General features: G+C 50.4%; 2 protein-coding genes across 3 annotated transcripts; one reads left to right on the forward strand and one right to left on the reverse strand.

The window, feature by feature from the left end:
• Positions 1-945: 945 nt before the first annotated feature.
• On the reverse strand, positions 946-2,431 carry FAM43A (family with sequence similarity 43 member A). The gene has a single exon (XM_061371425.1). It carries the CDS (start codon positions 2,209-2,211, stop codon positions 1,123-1,125), a length of 1,089 nt encoding a protein of 362 aa, XP_061227409.1. The 5' UTR covers positions 2,212-2,431; the 3' UTR covers positions 946-1,122.
• Positions 2,432-10,974: 8,543 nt separating this feature from the next.
• On the forward strand, positions 10,975-23,532 carry LSG1 (large 60S subunit nuclear export GTPase 1). 2 transcript variants are annotated; one of them, XM_061371426.1, is made up of 14 exons: positions 10,975-11,122; positions 11,202-11,319; positions 11,545-11,665; positions 12,244-12,330; positions 13,160-13,246; positions 14,545-14,605; positions 15,326-15,502; positions 16,745-17,170; positions 17,475-17,576; positions 19,186-19,338; positions 19,648-19,762; positions 20,402-20,481; positions 21,131-21,304; positions 22,627-23,532. In XM_061371426.1, exons 1-14 carry the CDS (start codon positions 11,042-11,044, stop codon positions 22,804-22,806), a joined length of 1,962 nt encoding a protein of 653 aa, XP_061227410.1. In that variant the 5' UTR covers positions 10,975-11,041; the 3' UTR covers positions 22,807-23,532. The 2 variants fall into 2 exon arrangements, 1 of the variants encoding a protein (XP_061227410.1); XR_009728187.1 differs by lacking the exons at positions 19,186-19,338; positions 21,131-21,304; positions 22,627-23,532 and having other exon boundaries at positions 19,634-19,762.
• Positions 23,533-23,794: the final 262 nt, after the last annotated feature.

Below are 23,794 nucleotides of genomic sequence, written 5' to 3' on the forward strand. Positions count from 1 at the left end.
GCACTGCGAGCTGAGAGAGACCAGCTCCAGCAGCAGGGAACACATGCAAACTCCGTGAGGGCTGCTCGAGCTGAGCCTACAATCCAGCCAGAGCCCCAGACGCGAGGCTTCTCGCACGTTCCTGCCCCTGTCATCAAAGGCTGCAGAAAGAAAACCTCATCCCTGTGTCTCATGAGACCTTAAGTCCCCGGTGCTGTTTCCCCAGGGTAAGATTTCCATTTGGCTCAGGAATCGCGATCAGCGCTTTCAAGGGCCTTTCTGTGCAGTGAACTCCTGCAGCTACAACACATCCCACGGGATCTCCTCCCTCCTTCCCTCCCCCATTTCCTTACAGGAATGCACACACAGAGACCAGATCACCACAGTGACCCCAGTTTCTTTTAAATTACTGTCATCTTTATTTTCTTCATGTATGTGCAAACAGAGGAGATCGCAATGGTGGTGTTCTTAAAAATAACAAAATGTATTTGCATACATTTCCCTATGTACAGGTGAACAGCCACAAGTAGAGTCTTCTTTTGCACAGCAAAAGATCTGGAGCACTGAGACCGGGGACGGGACTGGGGCCCCAAAAAAGGTCTAACTTAGAAATAACAATAATTAAAAAAACAAAACCTTCACAACAGTGCAAACCTCTCGGACACGACAGCACAATGGAGTGACTTTAATGGAGAAAACGGCGGGGGGGCCCTCTCGGATGTGAGATTTCTGACTGTAAACAAGGTGCAACACCTCCCTCCCGCCGCCCTCCCCCGGGAAAGCTATTCCAGGAATTTGGCAGGTCTTCAAGGGCTGAGCCGGAGGTAAACAGCCCGCGGCAGCCTCCCCTCCTCGGGATACGGCGGGCTGGGGCCCGGCTCCGGTGTCGCTGCCCGGGATGCGGCGGGACGCGGGGGCGCCGCAGGGAGACCGTTAGCTCCGGGGGGAGGGGGGGTGCCCGGCGGGGGCAGGCAATCTCGGCGGGGCCCGAGGGGACCGAGTGCATCCCGGCGGGGCCGTGCACCCCCGGAGGGGACCCAGTGCATCCCGGCGGGGCCGTGCACCCCCGGAGGGGACCCGATGCGCCCCGGCGGCGCCGCGCACTCCCGGAATGGCCCGCGGACCCCCGGCGCGGCCGAGCGCTCATCCGGTCTCGGGGTCGCCGGGGGACGGCTGCTCGGCGCCGTTGCAGGGTGGAGCGGCGCCGTCCGGGCCGTTGCTCTCCAGGGAGGACTCGCTGCCCGTGCTTTCGCCGGAGAGCAGCCGGCGGACGCGGAGGTCGGCGCGCAGCGAGCGCAAGTCGTTGCCCAGGCTGAGCTCGCCCAGGTCGCGGAGGAGCTGGCCCAGCTCCTGGCCCTCGCCGGGGCTGGCGCCGGCGCGCAGCAGCTCGCCCTCGGGCTCGCCCAGCGCCTCCAGGATATCCTCGCAGTCGCAGTGCATGGCCCGCTCCTCCTGCTCCTCGCCCAGCAGGTCCTCCGTGATGGAGCCCAGCTTGGGCGCGCTGCGGCTCCGCTCCACCGGCGGCTTGTAGCAGCACTGCCCGTTGAGCAGCTTGCGCAGCGGCACCAGCGGGATGCTCTGCTCGCCCACCAGCTGCTGCTGCTGGTGCCGCGCGTCGTCCCGCTTCTTCAGCCGGCGAAACTCGGCCAGCGCCGTGGCCGAAGTCTGGTAAAGCAGCAGGGCCATGGCCTTCGCCTTCTCGGGCTTAGAGACCAGCACGGCGTGGCACCGCAGCATCACTGCCTTGTGCTTCAGCTCGTGGCGGTAGATCCAGGCGAAGACGCGCGGCAGGCGCGGGTCGGCCACACAATAAGTGACCCGGTGCAGCAGGTAGAGGTGGCCCGGCCGGCGCAGCCCCTTGTCCTCGGCGTGAGCCATGCGGATGCCCTGCGCGCTGATGGTCAGCTTCATCTTGGTGCCCTGCCGGCCGGCTTCGCTCTTGCTCCAGATCTTGCAGACGGCCAGGTCGGTGCAGCCCTCACCCTTGGACTGGATAGTGGTGGCGTTGCCCAGGTAGAGCACAGTGTACGTGGGGTCCTCGCTGGTCACGCGGAATTTCCGCCGCTTGGAGCGGAACATGCTGCCCACACGGTGCAAGGCGCTCTCGGGGCAGGCGCGGGCCAGCGAGGTGAGCGCCGAGTAGTGCACACTCACCGCGTACCCCTTGGGCTTGCTCTGCCGCCTTGCCTCGCCGGCCACCAGCTCCACCTTGCTCCGCTTCCAGGGCAGCATCGCCCCGCGAAGCCGCGGCTAGGCGCCGCGACGACGGCTCCGGGCGCGGGGGGGCATGCCACGGCAGCGGCGGCTGGGCTGCCCGCCCGCCTCACATCCTTGCGGGCTGCGGGCCGCCGCTGTCGTAGATATAGGCGGGCGCCGGCGCTCCGCGGGCGCGAAGAGGGGAGGCCCCGCGTACCGAGGGCGGAGCGCCCGCTGCCGCGGCCCGCCGAGCCGGCGGCGCGCTGCTCGCCGCCCGCCCGCCGCCGCCGGTCTGCGCCGCCCGCCGCGGCGCCCCGGCCCCGGCCTCGGCGTGCCGTGGGGCGGGCTGGGGGCGGGCACGGGGCGGTACCAACCCGGCCCTCTCGTAGCCCTCTCGCCCCGGCCCCGCAGAGCGCGGCATCCAGCGGGAGCCCTGGCAGCTGCGCCCTGGACCTGAGAGGAGGGCGCTGCGGGGTTCCGGCCTGCGGTGAGCGCGACCCTAGCGCATGCTGTCCGGGTACGTCCCCAGGGGAGCCGTACCCATGGCCACGCTCCCGAGGCGGGAAGAATGAAAAGAACAGCGGGGCCCGGGGGGACATGTTTGGAACCGGCAGCTCAAAACCTCCCAAAATGATGACAATCTCAAGGCCACTGTGGGGCCTCACACTCCGGGAGAACCCGAACCCCGGCAGCTTTCCCGGCCAGGGCGTGCAGTGCAGGAGCCCCACTCTTGCAACATAATTTTCCCTTTGATTTGGTTAGTACGGCTCTGAGAGCTGAAGAGCCTGCAGCATATAAAAGCTATTATGCGTGAGTAATGCTTTGCTCTTCATTTACACGCAGCAGCAGAATAACAAGAAGCTGTCTTGCAATTTCTTGCTGGGGTTGTTGGAGTACAGGCACAGACATAATGAGAAAGTTGGTCTCTGTGTCGTTGCTAGAGCTTCGTATGTGATGTATCATGTCCTTTGTCAGAAAGAAGAGAAATTCCAAGGTTGTGGAGAACAGCCCTTTGTCAGTGTTTGAATAAAAGCTCAACAAAAAGGAAGCGGTACGTACATGTGCAGTGTGATATGTAAAGGCCTAGCTTAAATTATTTGACAAATCATTTCTGGAGTTTGGATCAATTAAAATCAACCCGTGTATAGTTATCATTATGGTTATTATAATTATTGTTATAGCATTATGCCATCTAGCAGATTACTTGAGAACTGCAAGTGACTACTTGAGACAGGCGTCAAATCGTTCAAAGCATCTCTCATTTGCTTACATTTCCAAAATTCCCTCTCCCTGGAGGGCAGCATCATCAGCGCCGTCCCCTGAGGCTGCTTGGCCACAGCCGGTACCAGGGGACGCCTGACCGCGGTCACGGTTTCCAGAGGCGGGTGGTGGTTGTGGATCTGCAACACGCTGCATTTCCTGCCTTCAGCAGCGCAGCACTTTTGCAGTGTTAGGAAGGCTGTGGCTGGCCCTGAGAAGTGAGCGTGTTGATGCTCTGATTTTCCTGTGGGAAAACTGCTGCGTGGGCTGGGCACACAGTAGTCAATGCATAGGAGCTGTTGCATGGCAGAGGAAGCTGCCTTGGCCCCTTGGGGTAAAGCCCAGCACCCACCGAGATGCCTGCTTGGCCTCTGGAGCACAGTTCCGTGGGACTCCACAGGAGTCCAGAGGGGCCGGTGAGGGGCTGAAGTTCACCCCAGCTGCTGGTACCCAGCACCAGCTGCCCCAGCTGGGGGTCCCTGAGTTCAGCCATGGGCTGGGGGCAGGGCACCCATCGGGAGCCCCTGTAGCACTGCTGGTGTGGAGGGCAGGAGGGAATGTGTGCCATGCTGCAGTCCACTGCAGGCAGCTCCCGAGTACCAGGAGGTGGTTTGTACCGTTTATTCACTTCACCTCCAGAAGCACCTGAGGTGCTTTTCCTTTGTCTCCTTTGTCTTGCAAGGTGAAAAGGGAAGACACTGCTGTGCACAGAGAATAAATCCAGCAGGTTATGGTGACACGTGAAACTCACATGAGGTGTGGCACTCCTGCAGTGCCCACAGAGCTGCCTTCTCCCCTCGACCTGTCCTGCTGAACCAGTGTGGCGAGAGTCCACAGTTCATGCCCGTGGTCAGCTCTGCCACCTCCCTGAACAGTGCCTGTGAGCAGCAAGGCCGAGAGCATCCCTGGCTGCTGCTCTGAGGCGCATGGGCCTGGCAGCCTCTCTGCAAGCAGGAGTTGCTTTTTTTTCCTCCTTCCAGCTATGGGCAGAGGAGCCCTTCCTGGATCCGGGGCTGGTGGCTCCACAGGCAGGGGTGTGCTCTGGGCGGGATGGAGCAAGGGAGGATCCCCCCAGGCCTCCCTGCAGCCCTGTCTCCGGAGGGAGGTTAGTGCTGGAGGGGCTGGTACATGGACACTTGTGACAATGACTCCCACGGAGCTGCTTGCAGAGCCATGCTGAACTCTGCTGTCCTGATGGAAGTGACCTGGGTTCAGAAATGATACCTTCAATTTTCACAGTGTGGTTTGCACAGGCTGCCAATCCTTGTGTCTCTCCAACAGCACTTGGGCACACCTTTCTACAAGCCCCAGTGGTGTGTAAGGTGAGGAGGAGCCCTGACCCCCTTGCCCTCCTCACCACCTCCCCAGTCCCCAAGTCAGCAGTATTTCTGCTTTGCCTTCTTGGGGCAGAGGTTCCCTTCAGAGACCCACTGGGGGCTCCAGGTGTTGGTTTGGGAGCAGCAGCATCCTTGGCGTAGCTGCCTCTGGGCCAGCTGAAAGTGCAGCAGCAGGGAAGGTGTCTTATGGTTACAGCCCTGCTTGAGGATGGAAACTCTCATAGCTCAGTTCCTTGCCATGCTTGCTCACCAGTTGGCATGCCAGACCATTGCAGCCTTCCTTGCCTCATTAATGGGCCAAATTATCTTCAGGACCATCTATTTCCTGCTGTGCAGTGGCTGCTTCAGTCCTGAGCATGGAGGATCACTGCATGCTTCAGCAGCAGAAGAGTACATTGCAAGTCATGGTGGCCTGTGACGGCAATTCCCAAACAAAATGCTGACTCCTCCTAGCCCCATGCTGGCTGAGGGGTTGTGCCACAATGTTTGGGTGAAGTCCAGCAGCAGGGAGCTTGGGGCACCTGCCCTAAGCGTAGCACTATTCTCGTGACACTGGATGTCTGTGTTTCACTACCAGGAGGAGAGACGGAGGCACAGCGAGAGGGGAGCCAGGGCATGCTGCCTGGTTCCCAATGAGCATGAGGCTTGCTCCCTACCTGCAAGGCCAGCAGCACCTGTGCTGTGTAGGACATTTACACTGGGGGCTTATCTGCATGGCCCTGTAGCCTGTGGGAGCCCAGCAGCCTGCTCTCTTTATGCAATACCCCAGCAGCTCTGAGCATCACCTGCCTGCATGTGTGCACTGGGAGGGCTTGTGCGAGGCGTGGGAAAGTCTGTCAGATACCATCTCTCCCCACAGCCCCATGCCGGCAGTGCAGTGAGTGCTGCACTTGGCTCTTGGCAGAACCCCTGTCCCTGCCCTGCTCCATCCTCCTCTGCTCCTCACTGCTCCGGTCAGTGCTCAAGACCATGGTTGCACTCCAGACTGAGCCCGTGGGCTCTGGGGTGCAAGCTGCCCTGCTGAGGCATAGGCAGGTGGGCAGTTCCCCACTGCCTCTGTTGGAGGGGGATGCTGGGCTGCCCATGCTGGCTGCCCAGGGACAGCATCTGCCCAATGGAAGAGAGTACAACCCTACTTAGAGCAGTCCTGCTTTGTGCTTAGTAGCCAGAACTGGAGCTGATGTGGGTCTCTGCTTGGGGAAGAGTAGAAGGAAAAGATGCTGAGAAAAGTTGATATGACAAGCCCAAAATAATTCATGGGAATGTATTGGTTTTGTCAGCTTATGTAAACCCCCCCAGATAGCAATGGAGCTCATGCAACAGCAGCTGTGGTGACACAAAGTGAAACATTTCAAACTGGCATTTCAGTATTTTCCAAAGCAAAGTATTTCAGAGACTCTGTAACTATGCTAAATGTCAATGTTTTCTTTGTTCCGGAGTGGAACAAAGGAAATTCTGAACTGTCAGGATTTTCCATGAAATGGAAAGGTTGAGCAGCACCTGGGCCCTGTGGGCCATCAGTGGGGGCAGGCAGGATGCTGCATCCTCCATCCCTGCTGGCCATCGTTCAGATCTCACCAGCACTAGCTGTAGATGGCTGCAGGCTGCTGTGATCTGGGGCAGCGGGAGATGAGCTGGTGGGGTAGAGAACAGAATCTCCTGCTCAGGGAGAAGGGTCCTTAACAGCCCGTAATGGATGCCTCATGACACCCCTGCTACCTTCCTGCCCTTCCAAAGGGGATCAGCATCCTATTCTGCCAGCCACCGTGTGCTGGCAGGGTTTCTGGGGGTGATGGTGAAGTGGGGTGAGGACTGTGGGGAGTCCATGCAACGATGCCTTGGATCTCCCTGTGTGCACTGAGAGCGATGCCGGTGCAGCTTAGAGTGCTGCAGCCGGGGTCACCAGGGCCATGGCCGTGGTGGCACACCTCCACCACGGTTGTTTTTCAGCTGCTGCGGGCGGCACACCCGCTTCCTGCACAGGCGGCCCCGGCGCTTCCTGCACCCACAGCTATAACTAGAAGGGCAGCCGGCAGCCAGGGGCACAGAACCCTCCTCCTGCAGGGGTCACAGCACCCGTGGGGGTGCTCGCCGGGCTGGTGGGGCTGTGCTACTGCCCATCCTGCCATGCTGCCAGCCAGCACGTGCAGAGGTGGCATCGGGGTGGCATCTTCTGCTCGATGCCCCGTATTAGGGACTGCCACCATGGGGCCATCCCTGCCCGTGTGGAGGGGAAGATAGTGCAGGCAGCGGTGGGCAGTGGGGATGAGCCTGCCCAGGCAAAGCCAATACAAAGGGAGCTGGAGAAAGCCCCTGCCAGATACTGCCTGTCACTTTGCACCATCGAAGAGGCAAAGCCAATACAAAGGGAGCTGGAGAAAGCCCCTGCCAGATACTGCCTGTCACTTTGCACCATCGAAGAGGCAAAGCCAATACAAAGGGAGCTGGAGAAAGCCCCTGCCAGATACTGCCTGTCACTTTGCACCATCGAAGAGGCAAAGCCAATACAAAGGGAGCTGGAGAAAGCCCCTGCCAGATACTGCCTGTCACTTTGCACCATCGAAGATGCAGGCAGCTCTTTCTAATTAATCTTCCCTCACCCTGTCAGGCAGGGAAGTGATTTTTATCTTTAGCAGAGTCTAAAACACTTGCTCGAGGGCTCTAGCAGGACTCATGCTTTGTCAGGGCTCAGCCTGGGCCACACTTCAGAGCTTCCCCAGGGTGCTGCTCTTTCTAGAGGGGACCAAGGCCTTCACCAGCAGCTTGCAGAGCAGGTTCCCCCTTTCCTTACTGTGCTGGCATGCTGCTTATTAAGGCTGGAAAGAAGGGGGTTCAAGCAGCTGCAGTTGTGCACAGAGCAAACTTGTCTTTGTGTTCTTGCAGGGGTGATTTGGGGGGTTCTTAATGGGTCTGCTTGTCAGGCTGAGGCTGGCAGTACCACTGAATCAAGCATTGTGAGCCTACATGAATAATGAATAGCCATCACATGAATATTTCAGAGACATGGCCCTGAGATCTCCCAGAGCTGCCTTAGAGGAAAATGGAGGAAAAGTTGTCCAGAAAGAATGTTTCCTTTAGGCAAGAATGCACTGGTGTAGTTGGCTTTTGGAAAAGAGCTGCTGCTGCTAAATAATCCTCAGGATTTGCATCAAAAACTGAAACAGTGGTTTGGCTTGAAGGCAGAAGAGGTTGGGAGGGAAGCCAGCCCTTTTGACACGAGTCAGTGCTTACAGTGTGCGAGGAGGACAGCAGATTTTACTTCATCTATGCAATGGTTTTGTGAGAAGTCCCAAAGCTATGGCTACCCTCCAAACAGCCAGCAGCATTGAGCACTCAGTTAACAGTCTTCAGTGGAGCAGCAAGAGGTTCGGTGATGCACAGGTGGTGCTTGCTGTCCCAGAACAGCATTGCACTCCATCCTGAGCACTGCTGTCAAAGACCTGAGTTGTAAAAGCAAGGCCCAACAGTGAAAATAGTCTTCACTTTGCAGCTGCTGCATTATATGGAAGTGGGCTGCAGATCAACAGGTTTACTGGACTTCTCAGCAGCATGCTCCTCTCCTTGGTGTCCTCCTTGGCTGTCTGTGCTCTCGGCAGGTACACACAGGTGCCAAGCTGCCTTTTAATTCTCTTGTGACAGCATTTATCTTGCTGTGGCCCTTCTCACTGCGTGCAATTAATCCACACATACATATCTTCTAGGAGAAGCAGGTTGTCGTGTTTAGGTAAAACCAGGAGAAGCCTGTCTTGTTGAGGTAGGCACAGCAGAGCATTAGGAGGGGGATGAGAAACATGGCAGTTAGAAATAGGCAGTTAAGACTCTAGCTGAGGCTCTGATGTCTCTGTCACTGGGATCATCCAGTCTGTACCTCCTTCATCACTTCTGTGCTCTAGGTGATCCTCACTGTGCTGCTGGCATCAGTGTACAGAAATAATTCCTTAGTGTTTATGGAGAGCTCAGAAATGTTTGTTGCAAGAACCAGGGGAAATCTGGGCATTTCTTCAGCAGCTCCCACAAAGGTGGCAGAAAATATCTGCAGTGACTGTCCCTGGAGCACTTCAGTCTGGAAATGGGGAATGGTGTGGGGAAAAGGGCGATGTGTAGGGAAAACATTCCAATGAAAATGCACACATCTTTGCTCTTCAGGTTACCCTCAAACCTCACTGCCCCAGGATGCAGAGGGTTGCAGGCCATGGAGCAAGCCTGAGCCTCCTTTTCCCACCACACCAGCACTTCTGCCTGCCTCTGTGTGTCTGTTTCCAGTTTATGCCACTCTCTGCGACTGCCATGTCCCATGGAGGTGCATCAAGCCCTGCATTCAATACCAGTGGCCTGGCGGTGCCAAGGCCGTGCTGCCAGGGCTGTGCTGATGGGATTATGGAACCATTTTGCCCCTGGTTGGGCAGCCTGGAAACAGCATTGCATGTGCATTGGCTGTGGAGTTAGAAGTGCTGCCAGACCCAAGGCGTGGGGAAGGGCCGGACTGGCTGGCTGCTCTGGTTGATGATTATGCAGTGTAGAAGGAAGGTAACTTTTAACTGAAGTACAAAAGAAATACAATAATGAGCACTTACATTACTGCTTCAGTGCCCACATAAAGACCTGAAATGGTTTCATTAAAGACGACTTGATTAAAAATGAATTTACTAAATCACTGCATGCTGTCTGCAGCCCACCAGCCTTTCACTGAAGTACCTCATGTAAATGAAAAGGTGAATATTGAGTCCGCTTTCATCTGTTTCATTTGCCTTTAGGAAGCAAAGGAGGGGCTGGGCCAGGCTGGCAGTGGTGGCAGAGCCTGGGATGAGCATGGCAAGGCTTCAGATGTATGTGGGAAATTCATGCTGTATGGTTGCTCGCTTTGAAAATGAGAAGAAAGGAAGAACTTTGTCTTCTTACCGAGCATTTATCACAGGGAGGCATCACGTATTGCTGAGCATGAGAGAAGAACACTCCTGCCCACAGGGTGTTGCACGCTGCCGTGCTGCTGGTGAACAATACCTGAAGTTAAGCTTTGCCTGCCTGTGTAGGTAGTACCTGTGTTTTCCAAGTATTAGCCAGGTTATTCTCCAGTTACAACTGACACACAGTACAGAGTTAGAGCCAAAAATGTCTGGACTTAACCCAACACCGATAAAAGAGAAATGGTTCATAAATCAGTTCACTGTGCACGAAGAGGTCAAGTTGTTTATTAATTTAACCTTCTCTCCCATCTTGACCCAGACTGGCTGCAGTGGCTGCTGCCAAATCCCATTTGATGGTTCCCTGGCTGGGCAAGCAATGTTCTCCATCCTGCAGAGATGCCCAGACTCTGGCCAAATTTTAGCAGCTACCTCATGGCATCTGATATACATTGCTACATCTTGACATCCGAGATCCCTCTTTGTCACCATCATTCCTCATATGCACTGTTTGGTGTGCTGGGGTTGGAGATCCTGCGTGGGGCTAGGTGCGTTACAAGGCACAGGGACAACCTCGGCCCTGGAGCTTGCCGCTTTCCCTGGTGGGACACAGAACCTCTGCCCCATTGCCAGCTGCTGGGACAGGGTTTCACCTGTCTCGCTGCCAGCACTGTTTGCTTCCCAGGGATAGTACCTGCGCCAGGCCAAACCGGTGGGTGAAACCAGCCCCTGCAGCCATCGGTGCTGCTCTAGGCTCTGACAGGGCTCACAGCCCTGTGTGTTGTCCATATGCCAGGGCTCCTTGCAGCAGTGCAGGGCTCGAGGTGTTGTGTTCAGATGTGCCCAGGGTTTTATTAGTGCTGTGTTTTAGTGGTGGGTGCTAAGGGAGTGAGAGGGTTGGAGATAGGTGTCAGAGAGGCATGTCTGTGCTGAGCAACATGGGGATGGATAGACGGATGATTGGATAGAAGAATGATTGGATGGATGGATGGATGGATGGATGGATGGATGGACGGACGGATAGATGGGGATGGGCGGGTTGGGTGGGTGGACGGACGGAGAGGCAGGGCAGTGTGGGGATGATCGGAGGGATGCGCAGGGGTGCTGGTGGAGGGGCGTGCTGCCGGGCAGCGCAGCGTGCGGACGTGTGCCGGCGGATGGGATGGACCGGAGCAGCGCCACGTTGGGCGCGGACGCCGCGGCGGCCGGTCAGTGGGTGGTGGTGCCGGTGCCGTGGCGCCGCTCGGCGGCTGGCGCAGGGAGCACGGAGCCGGCCCGGAACGCGGCTGCCCGGAACGCTGTTCCGCGGGACGCGGGGCGCGGCGGAGGAGCCCGGCGAGGACCGGAAGTTCCGTCTCCGGCGGCGGCATGGGCAAGAAGCGGAGCGCGGGGCTTGGCCGCTCCCTGCAGCGGCAGCGCGGGCTGGAGCGCCGCGGCGCCTCCTCATGGGTAGGGCGGGCAGGCTGGGGGTCGGGCGCAGCGGGGGACCAGGAGGCCCGGGGCTGACTTCTGCGTCTTGTCCCGGCAGCTACATGCCAGCGAGGTGTGCGGTGAGCGCGGCCCGGACCTGCGGTCGGCTCCCGAGCAGAGCCCACTGGAGGAGTTCTTGGCCACGGCCGAGCTGGCCGGCACCCGCTTCGTGGCCGGTGAGGGGCCGGGCAGGGTCCTGGGCGGCGGGGGGCGAAGATCCAGGATCTGGGAAGGGGAACCCGGGGATGGAGATGGGAGGGAGCATGGCTGGGGTTGGGACTGGCAATGGAGTTGTCGCGGTGGGGGACCAGGGGATGGGGTCCTGAGCCCGGGCTGGCGGAGGGGTGGCAGGCAGGGATGAGGACGGCTGCCTTTGGATGACTGTCTGTCCCTTCCTGCAGAGCGTCTGAACATCCAGATCGTGTCTGCCCAGAGCCGCACCGGCCTGCTCACGGCACAGGAGGCCCAGCACGTCCGGCAGCTGCATGAGGAGAACCAGCAGTTCCTGCGCATCCCGCGGAGGTGAGTCCCATGGGGCTGGCCCTGGATCCCCTTCTGCTGAGTGGGTTCAGGCGCTCAATGCCTGTGAGCATGTGGACAGTGCCCAGCTTTGCCAGTACCCAGTTTTTGGGGAAGCCACTGCCTAGCCTGCATGAGCCTGCTGTAACCTGAAGCGTGGGTGCCTACGTGTCCTGTGGGTGCTGCCAGCACTAGGCTGTCTGTCCTGGTTGGGTTTTCTGCACATAGCCTGGCACTGTTGGAGCTGGTGCAACCAGGCCACCTAGTAAACCTTTCCAGAGTTCTGTGCATGCTAGGCAGAGGGGTGCATCTTCCATTGTAAATGCTTTGAAAATCTTAGCTCGAAAAAACAGCTTTGAGAGATCTGGTGTGCATGGTGTAGTGTCTTAACAGCTAGTGAGGTTTAGAAGGAACAAGGAAAAAAGGTGTACTTAAAGCTGCTAAAGACAGATGCACTGCATCTGAGCTGTAACCGTCTCAGCATAGCTGAACGTGTGGTGCCTGCATTCTTTATAGATGTTTCCAGCAGTGAAACTGGTGTAACTGCTACTTCTGACCACTCCAAAATATGCTTGTTACAGGCCATGCTGGGATCAGACAACCAGTGCGGAGGCCTTGCAGCAAGCTGAGAGGGAGAGCTTTCTTGAATGGAGGCGACAGCTTGCCCAGTGAGTATGCTGCTTGTGTCTGGCTAAGTAGCTGGCATTTGGAGACACAGGAAGCAGTGGCTTGTATTTACCCTTGCTAGGCCAGTAGTTAATTCATCAGTAGTTCACTGTACTTCTTCAGAAAAGCTGGAAATCCTAGCCACAGTCCAGACATACATTTGTGGTGAGCTCTGCAAAGCTCTTGTGTGTGCATGTTCTTACACTGTTTACAGTTGCAGTTCTTCAGGATGGAGTGTGATGTTCTGCTTTTGCTTGTGCAGTGGGGTAGTGGTGAATGTGTCCTCTAAGAGCAGCAGTGCTGCCAGCCCGTGCCAGCTTGTGCTGGTCCTGGAGAATTAGGTGGTACCTGCTCACACCCTGTGAGCAGACCTGCTCTTGCCCTGAGTAGAGTTGTTCAGCTGGTGGTTAACAGCAGCTCAAGAGTTGCATAGAGCCATTTCAGGTACCATCCCCAGATTTTCCAGGTGATATTTGATTGAACTGCTGACATTTGGGATACCTTCACTGTTTTATTATTGTGGCTCTGACATTCCATGGGCAAACTTTCGATGAATTTTTGTTCTTTCCATAAATTACCAATTCTCCTTTGACATGATGAGGAGCCATTGCGTCACTCCTGAAACAGTGCTACTGACAGCAGTTTACCTAGGTGCTAATCTGTTTGCAAAACTGGCACAAATAGTACCTATATATGAGTCTGATTTGACTCCTGAAACTAAACTATGAACTAGCCCTGAAACTAAAAGCTTCTGGATTTAGGAAAGAACTGGTGGTGTGCTTATTGCCTGACATGGGCCAAATAGGATGTCTTTTCTCTGTTTTACCTTAGCCTTGAGGAAGAAAAAAAGTTAATTCTAACCCCATTTGAACGCAACTTGGAATTTTGGCGTCAGCTTTGGAGAGTCATTGAAAGAAGGTAAAGTATATCTCTCTGCTTTTTAAAAGTGATTTTAATGTGTTTTCCTGAATTAAAGCTTCAAGTGTCTGAGCCCAGGAAGAACAGTTACAGTCTGTAACATTTTTCTATCAGCACTGAAGTGATTTTGTTTTAAAGTGATCACAAAGTGATGTGAAGAACGGTGGCTGCTTGGTGGCTCATGCTTGCCCTCAGCACTGTGATACTGCAGGTGGTTCGCTGGAGTCTGTGATGGTTCTTCAGATGCTGCTGCTCTTGGCCTCTTCTGAGAATGTGTCTTTGAGGTCTTCATCCAAGTTAACCCTTTCCCCTCTGTCAGCCACACAGCTGCCGCCTAGGGACAGGTGGCAAGGGAGATCAACTAAAGTAATGTTAACAAAGAAAGAGCCTCTTGGTCCTTGGCTTCTTGCCATACAGAAAAATTGCAGCAGTGCACAAAAGGCAAAAGCCTGTCATATCACAGAAGTAGCTTTGTTTGCTCTGAGACCTATAATACAATAAGAGTGCTATCTGCTTTGTTAATCCAACTGGGGCGTTTCATTTCACTAGTAATTAAGTTTGAGATCATCTCATCTGATTTTCCTAAAATTGAAAAATACTTCACCAGTGAGGTCATGGTAAGCTGGTCCTTTCACAGAAGGGGCTTTGTACTGGGTGTTGCTGGGCCTTTGGCTGGGACAGAGCTGGGTCAGGAGCGTCCACTATAGGGTATCGTTATGTGCACTGTGTTTAGAGGGAGCTGGAATATGTTATTAGTGCCTTTCTGCTCTTATTGAAGCTTTTTGTTTCATGTAGAGTGAGAATGTTGTCTCAGAATCAAACAAAAGGTTTCCAGTCTTTCACCTTGCCAGATAATTTGATCTGTTGTCAGCCTTTTCTTGTGTTTGCTTCAGATGAGCTCCCAGGAGTGTGATTCAGTAACTTCTTGATATCTCACCTCACTACCATGGTGTCAGCTTTCTCTCATATTCATCTTGGAATTTCTGTAACTGTTCAGTACCTCTTTGTACCAATGTGGCTTATTAAATTACTCCCTTGGGAAGGTATTGATTTTATATTTATTTATTTTATTTTTTATATGTCACCAACTGCCTAGTGAGGCTTGAAATTCTTTCATTCACCCCGTGGTGGTCTGAAGCTGTCCTGAGTTAAAAGAAATAACTGTCAAAGAAAATCGAATGAGCATGTGGCAACCAAAATTATCTGCCTGGAGACTTCTAATGGAAGTGCCCGTAGTTAAACTACTCTTCTTTCAAAATGAGGGGAAAAGTTTATGTGGCTTTCTTTTATTTTTGCAGTGATATTGTAGTCCAAATAGTAGATGCCAGAAACCCCCTTCTGTTTAGATGCCAAGATCTGGTAAGTAAATAACTTTCTTGAATATTGTCTTAATTTTATTTCTTATAGTTTGTGTGATTTATTTTTCTTTAATACATTCATCCACCTTGAAGCTGTTCTTCTGTTGTGCCTAACTGGATGTCTTATTTATTTATGCAAGTATTCTGGCATCAAATTATATTTCTTCAATGTTTTTTGATATTTCACGTGGAGCGTTCAGGATTTAGAGGCAGTTCTGCAGATACTAAATTGCAGATACTACTTTGCTCCTCATTACTCACTGGATGTGTCCACACTTAAAGGAACTGTCCTATTTAAAAGCATGGTGGAATAAAAATGGGTAAGGATTACTGCGCTGAAACTGGAGGATCAATAATTACTGAAGTGACAACTTTGTAATAATTAGAACACTGTGCATCAGTGAGTTAACGAAATTGCTCAAATAATTGATCTCGGGAGTTCCTGCTGTGAGATGCTGGTTAATATCTTGTCATAGCTGTAAGCAAACAAGGTGTTGGCACAGGTGGCCAGAAACAGCCTGTATTGCTGTAGTTCCATGCTCTGATTTGTTCTTGTAGCTGTCTGCTCAACACCAGTTCCATCTAGCCCAGGGGATGGTAAGCTTAGCTGTCACTGGTGTGGAGCTGGATGGGGTAGTTTGTCTTGCTGCTCTTGTATGACCTTAGGGGTAGAAGGAGTCTAAACCAGAGTACAAACTGATCTTTCTCTTGTTTTCTTCAGGAAAGTTATGTGAAGGAAGTCAGCAGTGACAAGGAGAACATGATCCTGATAAACAAAGCAGATTTGCTGAGTGAGGAGCAGCGGGCTGCCTGGGCACAGTTCTTCGAGAAAGAGGGTGTTAAGGTGGTGTTCTGGTCAGCTTTGGCAGAGTGCAAACGGCTGTCTGGAGAAGAAAAGGTACTGTAGGTGACCAGTTCAAACTGGGTGTGTTCTGACTGCCTCTGATAACTTCCTTTGCAGTTATGCTTGTGATATACCCGATTATCTTTCAAGGAAAGGCACAGTCCTTATCTCAGGGAAGCATTATTCTAAGGAGCTGTGTGGCTATAAACAGCAATTTAATGATTGATTCAGACCAAAAGTGAGTACAGTAAAATTGTGAACAAACTGGTACACCCTTTGGTCACTGTAGTGCTTACAGTTTCTCTTTCAAGGTTTATGACTGAATAAGTAATGCTGAACTAAATGTAACTGTGCCTTGAGGTTGCTGCTGATTAGCTGCAGAAACGTGCCTTTTTTGCAAGCCCTTGACTTGTTGAAAGAATTGGAATCCTTTGCAAGAGGGATGCTGTGAGGAATGTATCTGCACACAGGATCTTTCTCTCCCAGGGAGAGGGGGTGTTTCCTAGAGAGCCTAAAATACTTGAGGGCCTTTCTTTGCCCACTGGAACAAACTGTTGCTGCCCCAATTTAACATGTTATCGGTATATGCCACTTTCAGGTTTTGGCTACAGCCGTTGCTACTCGGCTATAGAATATTCCATATCTCCCTCCAAAAATAACTAGTGTGTTCAGCTGGTTTACAGCCCTTGGATAAAATCTTGTTACAGATTGATTCAAAGTGTTGGTTGTGCTTTCTTTTTTCAGAAAGAAAAATCAAAATACTGGTGTTATGAAAAGGTCTTTCTTTTTGAATGTGAACTGTTTGCAGTTTTCAGGGAAGAAATGTGAAGAGCTAGACTGAAAAAGCTTGAAATCATTTTAATGAAATGTTTAGACCTGAAAAAAATGGCTTTGTGTTCTGAACATTTTGCAAAAAAAAAAAAAAAAAGTATTAATTCCTCTAACTGAGAACATTGGATAATTTAAAAAAACTATCTGCTGTGCTCCGCTGCTGCTGTGTGTATGGGTGCTGTGGGTGTGCATGCATTCAGTTGTGCTTCTGGAGGGGAACCCCTAACAACTTCACACTGAAGCTAACAGTCTCTCTTAGCATACTTCTGTCATTCCACTCAAACAGGCTAATTGTTTCTATGCCTTACTTAAGACCCCTGAAAAACCTCTGCGATTTAAGTAGTGAATTGTCAGTCCTCGGTATCTGGCTGATGAAAACACAATGGACTGCACTGCAGCAGTTGCAGTCAGCAGCAAGACTTAGCGTTGTCTTTGCATTTCACCTGTGAAATACTATTCACACAGGAACTAAATGCTGAAGATGTAGCAGAAGACCTGAGTGATTCTGAGGATGAAGGCTCCATTCAAGAAAAAGGTGAATCAGAACAAGATAGTGCAGAAAGTACATCCCCAGGCAACTCTTTGCAAACTGTAAACCAGGTTGTGGTTAGTGATGATGACAGTAGTGGTGAATATGAGGACTGTGAAGATGAGGAGGATGAGGCCTGGCAAACCTGTTCTGAAGATGAAGGTGGGGACAAAGTAAATGCTGTTGCTCCAGAGAGTATGGAAAGCAGGACTGATGGTGCTGAAGTGCGGCATATAGTGCAGGAGCAGAACAAGAACATCAGGAACTTCAGCCATCTGGTGCAGAGAAATGAGCTGCTGGAGATACTCAAAACCATGCACAATGGACCAAGGGTGAAGGATGGGGAAGTAAATGTTGGGCTGGTGAGTTGGACTTTGTGCTTAAATGGAACTTACTTAATCTAAATTTTAATTCCATATGCCTTCCATGGGAAATATTCATATTGTAGCCTGGCTTCCTGTAAGTGTAAAAAGATTAGCAAGCACGAATTACTAAGGGTTTTGTACAAAGTTTAATTCTGAAGTTCTTAAAGCTCTGTGTTCCCCACTGCTTGCCTTGCATTTTTTAGTACATTTTATTAAAGTACTTTAATGTCAGAGCTCTGCCAGTCTTCTGGCATTGCCCTGCCTGATATCATTGTTACCATTCCACTTCTTTATCGTCTAGGTGGGGTACCCTAATGTTGGCAAAAGTTCGACCATCAACACAATCCTTGGAAATAAGAAGGTGTCAGTGTCTGCTACACCAGGTCATACAAAACACTTTCAGGTATTGCTAACAAAGAGCACTGAACTTCTTATTACTTCTTTTTTCCCCAGTGGAAAAGAGCTTCATTATGAATTAGTTGCAACCATATGCACGCACTGAGACCCGTTTGCCAACTTGAACTCTGCCAAGCAGAGTAAGTTGGAGAGGGGTGGGCTTGATGTATATGGTTTTGGAATTTTAGTTCTTGCTTCCAAACTCTTGCTATAGTCTGAGAGTTGCTCATGAAAGCTGCTCTGCAGTGGGAGCTATATTCCATCTGATTTTATTTAGGTAGTTTAGCCCTGTTTTTTTTTCAACACCACCTCTGAAAAGTGAATGCTTCTCTGCATAGCTTCAGGTCAAGCTTTCAAATTGTCCTCCTTGTCCACTCATTGCTGTGAGTAAGTGTAGTTATGCTACTGATTTCATACTGATCAAATTTAATTTTGAGGTAGCAACTCCAGTGCTATAATGAGCATCGTGGGATTTGTATTTGTGCAATTTCTACAGGTTTCAAAAGGTCTAAAGGTTTCTGGAGTGCTTTCTTCTCCCACCAGATTGGAGAGCTAAAGATCCTGCTGCCCCCATCTGGACACCTTATTGATGAACTTTGGAAGTGCTGCTGTCTTCCAAATCAGATTTCTTAAAACTTAAACAGGGGAAGTTCAGGTCAGATATAAGGAAGAAGTTCTTTAGTGTGAGGGTGATGAGGCACTGGAAGAGGTTGCTCAGAGAAGTGGTTGTCCTGGGTTCAGCAGTAGCAGTCATTTTTCTCCTTCTTAGTAGCTGGTGCAGTGCTATGTTTTTGACTCTCAGCCTGAGAACAGCGCTGATAACATTGATGTTTTTAGTTGATGCTTAGTAATGTTTACTCTGATCAAGGACTTTCTGAGTCTCGTGCTCTGCAAGGGAGGAGGTGAAGCCGGGAGGAAGCAGAGACAGGACACCTGACCCAGACTAGCCAAAGGGGTATTCCATACCACAGCATGTCATGCCTAGTATATAAACTGAGGGAGTTACCCAGAAGGCTCAGATCGCTGCTTAAGTTGGGCTGGGTGTTGGTTGGTGGGTGGTGAGCAGTTATACTCTCTTCCCTTGTTATTTCCCTTATCATCATTATTACTGGTGGTAACAGCAGTGGTTTGTGTTATACCTTAGTTATTGGACTGTTCTTATCTCAACCTGTGGGAGTTACATTCTTTCGATTCTCCTCCCCATCCCTCTGGCACTGGGGGGAGGAAGAAGGGGGGGAGTGAGCAAGCAGCTGCATGGTTCTGAGTTACTGGCTGGGCTTAAACCACAAGAGTGGTAGATGCTCCATCCCTGGCGGTGTTCAAGGCTAGGTTGGACAGAGCCTTGGGTGACATGGTTTAATGTGAGGTCTCCCTGCCCATTGCGTGGGGGTTGGAAGTAGATGATCTTAAAGTCCTTTCCAACCCTAACCATTCTATGATTCTATTATTTCCTTAATTCAGTGGCTGAGGCCAGCAGGGCAGATATCTGTGTTAATAGAATTTCTGCTTATTCACATTTGCATCCATGTTTCTTCTGTGCATTTGCCTTTTTTGTTACTTTTTCCTCCATGGATACTGACTTGCCTTGGTGAACTAATCGGTTATTTATTGTGTAGACTCTATACGTGGAGCCTGGCCTGTGTCTTTGTGATTGCCCTGGTCTGGTGATGCCATCTTTCATCTCTACCAAGGCAGAAATGATTTGTTCTGGAATTCTGCCTATAGATCAGATGAGGGACCATGTCCCACCTATTTCTCTAATATCCTTTGTGTGGGGTTTGTGAGAGTGTCTGCAAGCGCTGGATCTGGAGTATGCAATTTAGCATGTTCCAGCCCTGCCAGGGGCACACATGCTCATGTGTTGAGGGTGGTGGGGACACACACTGGATAAAACAGCCCTGCTGTGTTGGTGTTTCACCATCTCATTTCAAGTTTGTCTTGTCAGACTGACATTGTTCTGGTTTGCAACAAAACCTGAAAGTCATTCTTCATGTATGCTCTTGGAATGACTGGGGCAAGATTATTTGTGTAGCTGAAAATCAACCAGGTGGTTTCCTTCACTAGCTTACGTTTGCCAGCATATCCCACGAAACGTTTTGGAAGCAACCTATGGAATAAATATCATAAGGCCAAGGGAAGATGAGGATCCAGATCGAAAGCCAACAGCTGAAGAGCTGCTAACAGCATATGGATGTGAGTGATGATCCCTTCAAAGCCTATTGCCTATGCTGCATGCATAGTCCTTATGAGAACTATTTAAAGTTAGACCCAACTCAGATTTGTCACACACTGAATGCAAGTCCCCATTAAGACTTGCCCTCCTCTCGGGAAGGACCTTTGGTAATAGCTAATCTCATATGTTTGTTTCAGTGGTGCTTCGCCAGTTTTGTCAGACAGATGATGCGATTGTGTTGAGGATGTTGAAGTGCCCTGCCAGCCTATGCAGTGTGGTGCTTTCATCCTCTTAGATACCTTCCATCAACTCTGTCTTGAATTAGGTTTTGAAGAATACAGTGAAGGATTATCTCCCTTTTTTGATTCTCTGAGGCAGTCAATCTTCTCTGGCCTTGGAAAAAAAAACAACTGAGCTGTAGGGAGATGTCAGCTCATTTCAGGTTAGGATGTTTCTGCAGTACCTCTACAGTCAGCAGGTTCTCTTTTTTTGCCTGCTTTCGTCAACAGAAGCTTCTTTCTAATGGGTTTTTGGGGTTTTGGTTTTTTTGGTGAGTTGTTTTTGAGAAAGGATACAAATATGCAGTTAGGCAGCAGAGAACAACATTGCTAATTCTCTGGTTGTACTGACACAGAATGTACTTTGGATTTGATTTACAGATATGAGAGGCTTTATGACAGCTCATGGACAACCAGACCAGCCAAGATCAGCTCGATACGTTTTGAAAGACTATGTCAGTGTAAGTGCTTCCTGCATCTGGGTTTTCTCTCTTCCTAGGATTTGAAGGTTTCACTAGAGCCTGAGGAGCACAGTAAAATTAATTCCATTTCTCCAAATAAAATCACCATGTATCAAAATACTTTTTAAATTGGTCTATTTTTATGTTTTAAAAGAATAAATGGAACTTTTTGAGCTGCTTAATACTAAAAAGATTATTGGTTAAAAATATGGTGCCAGCTAAATAAATTGTGTCTCTAAAACAGGCAGGAGATATTCATGAAACCCATATTGTGTAGTTGGACCTGTATTTGGCACTAAGGACTGTGGTGTAATGCTGCATGCTTCTGCAGCACCTCTTAGAAACTTATTGTTGGGTATTTCTTAATAGGAGCCTCCAGTACTCCTCAGAGTTTTGCACTATGCTGTTTGTAGCTGGACATTGCAGCTGGAAATGGTGCTTTGAAGTAGAGGTGGAACAGTACTTTAACTTAAAAGTTAAGCCAGTTGTTGCCTGGAAGGAGAAATAAAGTGTACTGATAATCAGCCGGTGTTAGTGTCTGGACTTCCAGGGCCATTCTTTGGTTTGGTGTTGTCATCTTTCCTCTGTGTATCTCTGAGTTTTTGGGTTTGTTTTTTCTTGTAATAACTGTATCCCATTGCTTTCACAGGGGAAGCTTTTATATTGCCATCCACCTCCTGGCATCGACCCCAGTGATTTTCAGCACCAGCATCAAAGGTGCCCAGAGAGCAGAACTGTGCAGGCCAACGGACAGGTGAAGCCTGAGAAGAATACCAAAGCAAAACAAATTGAAAATGTGGTGGACAAAACATTTTTCCACCAGGTAAATTCTGAAGGAGACTTTTACTCTAAGAGTTCTTACTGCAGCACTGGCATGTCATAGTTAATGGAAAACATATAGCTTTGAGGATAGAAGGGTGCTGGGTTGAGTTAAAGGTGTGTTATGCTGCATGTAATTTCTGCCCAAGACCTCTCTGATGTTTTTATTATCCCCTAAGTGACTGGGAATGTCCTGGGCGACTGAAAGATAGCTAATGAGGAACACACAGTTGATTTTTGTAAAAGGTCAGCAGGGTGACACCGTCGTCTTGAGCAAACAGGAGAGTGACTGGGAGGAGACACAAGGAAGGAGGGTGGTGTGACACAGCAACCTAGCAGGAGCACGGTTTTGGACTAACAGGTCCTTCAAACTAACTTTCCTTTCTTGAGATGATGCATTTAGGGGATGTGATAAGCTTCTTTGAGACAACTGATTTAGTACTATATGGTTGTTTTGACTCAAAATCTTAAATCAGATGAAAAGAACACAAACTGATGTAAATTCTCATTGAGAAATCTTGAACTGGAAAGTGTGATTATTTTTAATTTTTTTTTTAACTTGTATGTTTTTTGTTAGGTCCCACAGGGATCTGTTTTGCCTGTACACTACAGAAGAAGTTGTTAGTGACTCGAAATGTCAAATCCAGAACTGATTAAGTCTCTGTATCTAACAGGGTATTTAGCAGTGAGGAAGACGGGTCATAAATAGCATGATCCATTCTGTTTGGTTAGCTGGATATGAGCAGTATTTGTTTCAGCACAGCTAAAGATAGCCATGCATTTTGAAATAAAGAATTCAGGCTCTCTTCAAAAAACCCAGTGAGCTGTTTCAAAAACTATGACCTGAAGAGAATTTTTGGACTTACCAGACTCTTCCTCTGGCTGCCCAAAGTGCTGGCGTGAGCTGAGAACCCCGACAGTTCTACCCATGCTCCAGACTTCAGCAAGTTATTTTAGTCTCTGGCTTTTCACACACACCAGATTTATTTGCAAAGCCAATTTGTTGTGTGCAAAGCAGAGACTGTGAGACTCAATCCTGGTGCCATAGCTCATGTCTGTCGGAGTTCAGTGTCTCGTCAGCGCTCTTGTGCTTGCAGCGGTAGACACTGAGGACTTGGCACAGTGAGGCGTAGCTGCAGACAGAACTGGAGTGTGTTGGCAGGCTTTAATTCATCTGTGTGGTGTGACCTTTCCTGCAGCTCTGGAGGTGGGGCTGAGCAGCTCTTGATGGGTTTGAGCTTGTCTGTATCTGGTTTTATTAACATGTCACAGTTCCATGTGGTTAGGTATCTTCTCATGGTCACTGGTCATTGTCTCCTCTTGCAGGAAAATGTTCGTGCCCTCATGAAAGGGGTCCGGGCTGCAATGGGATACCGGCCCAGCGGTGGCCTTGTGCCTGTGACTACACCTAATCCTGGGAATGTCGTAGGAAAGCCCTGGAAGAAACACGGAAACAGGAACAAGAAGGAGAAAATCCGCAGGATCACTAAGCACCTGGAGGCTTAGCTGTGGCACTGGTGTCTGGCCTTTCTAGGGCAGGCACTGCTGTTTACAGGCCTGAACTGAAGCGGGTGAGAAAAGGATAAGTGGGCATCGCTAGCTCACCTGCCATGGATTGTCCTGGGCAGGGGATGAGACTGAGCTCTGCTAGTTGAGCTCACCCCTTCTGAGGACAAAAGAGACCTGTCTGTTAGTGTTATCTGGAAGCCAGCCCAGGTGTTTGCTTGCTGCTGAAACATCCTTTCAATGGGAGCAGATGGAACTGTGTGAGAATGTTTTTTCCTTCCTTAAAGGATGTATTTTGTAGCAGCTGGGATCAAGGCAAGATCTGTAAAACTGACTAAAATTTTGGAACATTTGAATTTTAGTGAGTGATGTTTGTTACACTTTGTGGCACTGTTGCTCATTATTCTTTTTAAGCTTGTTGATTTGACAGAGTACTTCAGTCTGGTGAAAAACACAGGAAAGGATCTTTATTGACCTTTTCCTTCTCTGCTATGCAAGCCCTATTCCGTGCAATCTGGTACTTACACCACTCCCTTTTTCCCAGCTTAAAGCAGAGCATGGTATACCATGCAAGGAGAATGCTGCTTTTATGTCCTTCACACTGAGCTGGTGTCAGTTGTTTTTCTGTGTGACTTCCTGTTGGTATTTTAAAACACAAGCTCTGTGTGAGTGGCCAACAATCTGGTGCTAATTTGTCCTTAAATATATTTGAGATTTTACTTCCTATATGGTGTCATGTTCTGTTGCACTGACCTGGTCACAGAAGTGTCATAACAGCAGATTTTAACTGTCTCTGAAACTAATTAGTAGTTGACTCTAATTAAGTCAGACTTAAGTGAGATTTACTCCTTGGTTACCCTGCTGGGAAAACGTGCACTTGGTGAGTGGTGATCATTGCTGGTCCAGCACACAGGGAGTAATAATAGGACTGGAAAGGCTCACAAAGACAAACTGTGCTTTGTTTTTAGGTGGTGGAGCAAGCTAACAG

Source organism: Neopsephotus bourkii, unplaced genomic scaffold (genome assembly GCF_033783945.1).
Source record: "Neopsephotus bourkii isolate Nb327-2 ecotype Australia unplaced genomic scaffold, CSIRO-AGI_Nbou_v1 NB_1574, whole genome shotgun sequence".
Classification (NCBI taxonomy): domain Eukaryota; kingdom Metazoa; phylum Chordata; class Aves; order Psittaciformes; family Psittacidae; genus Neopsephotus; species Neopsephotus bourkii.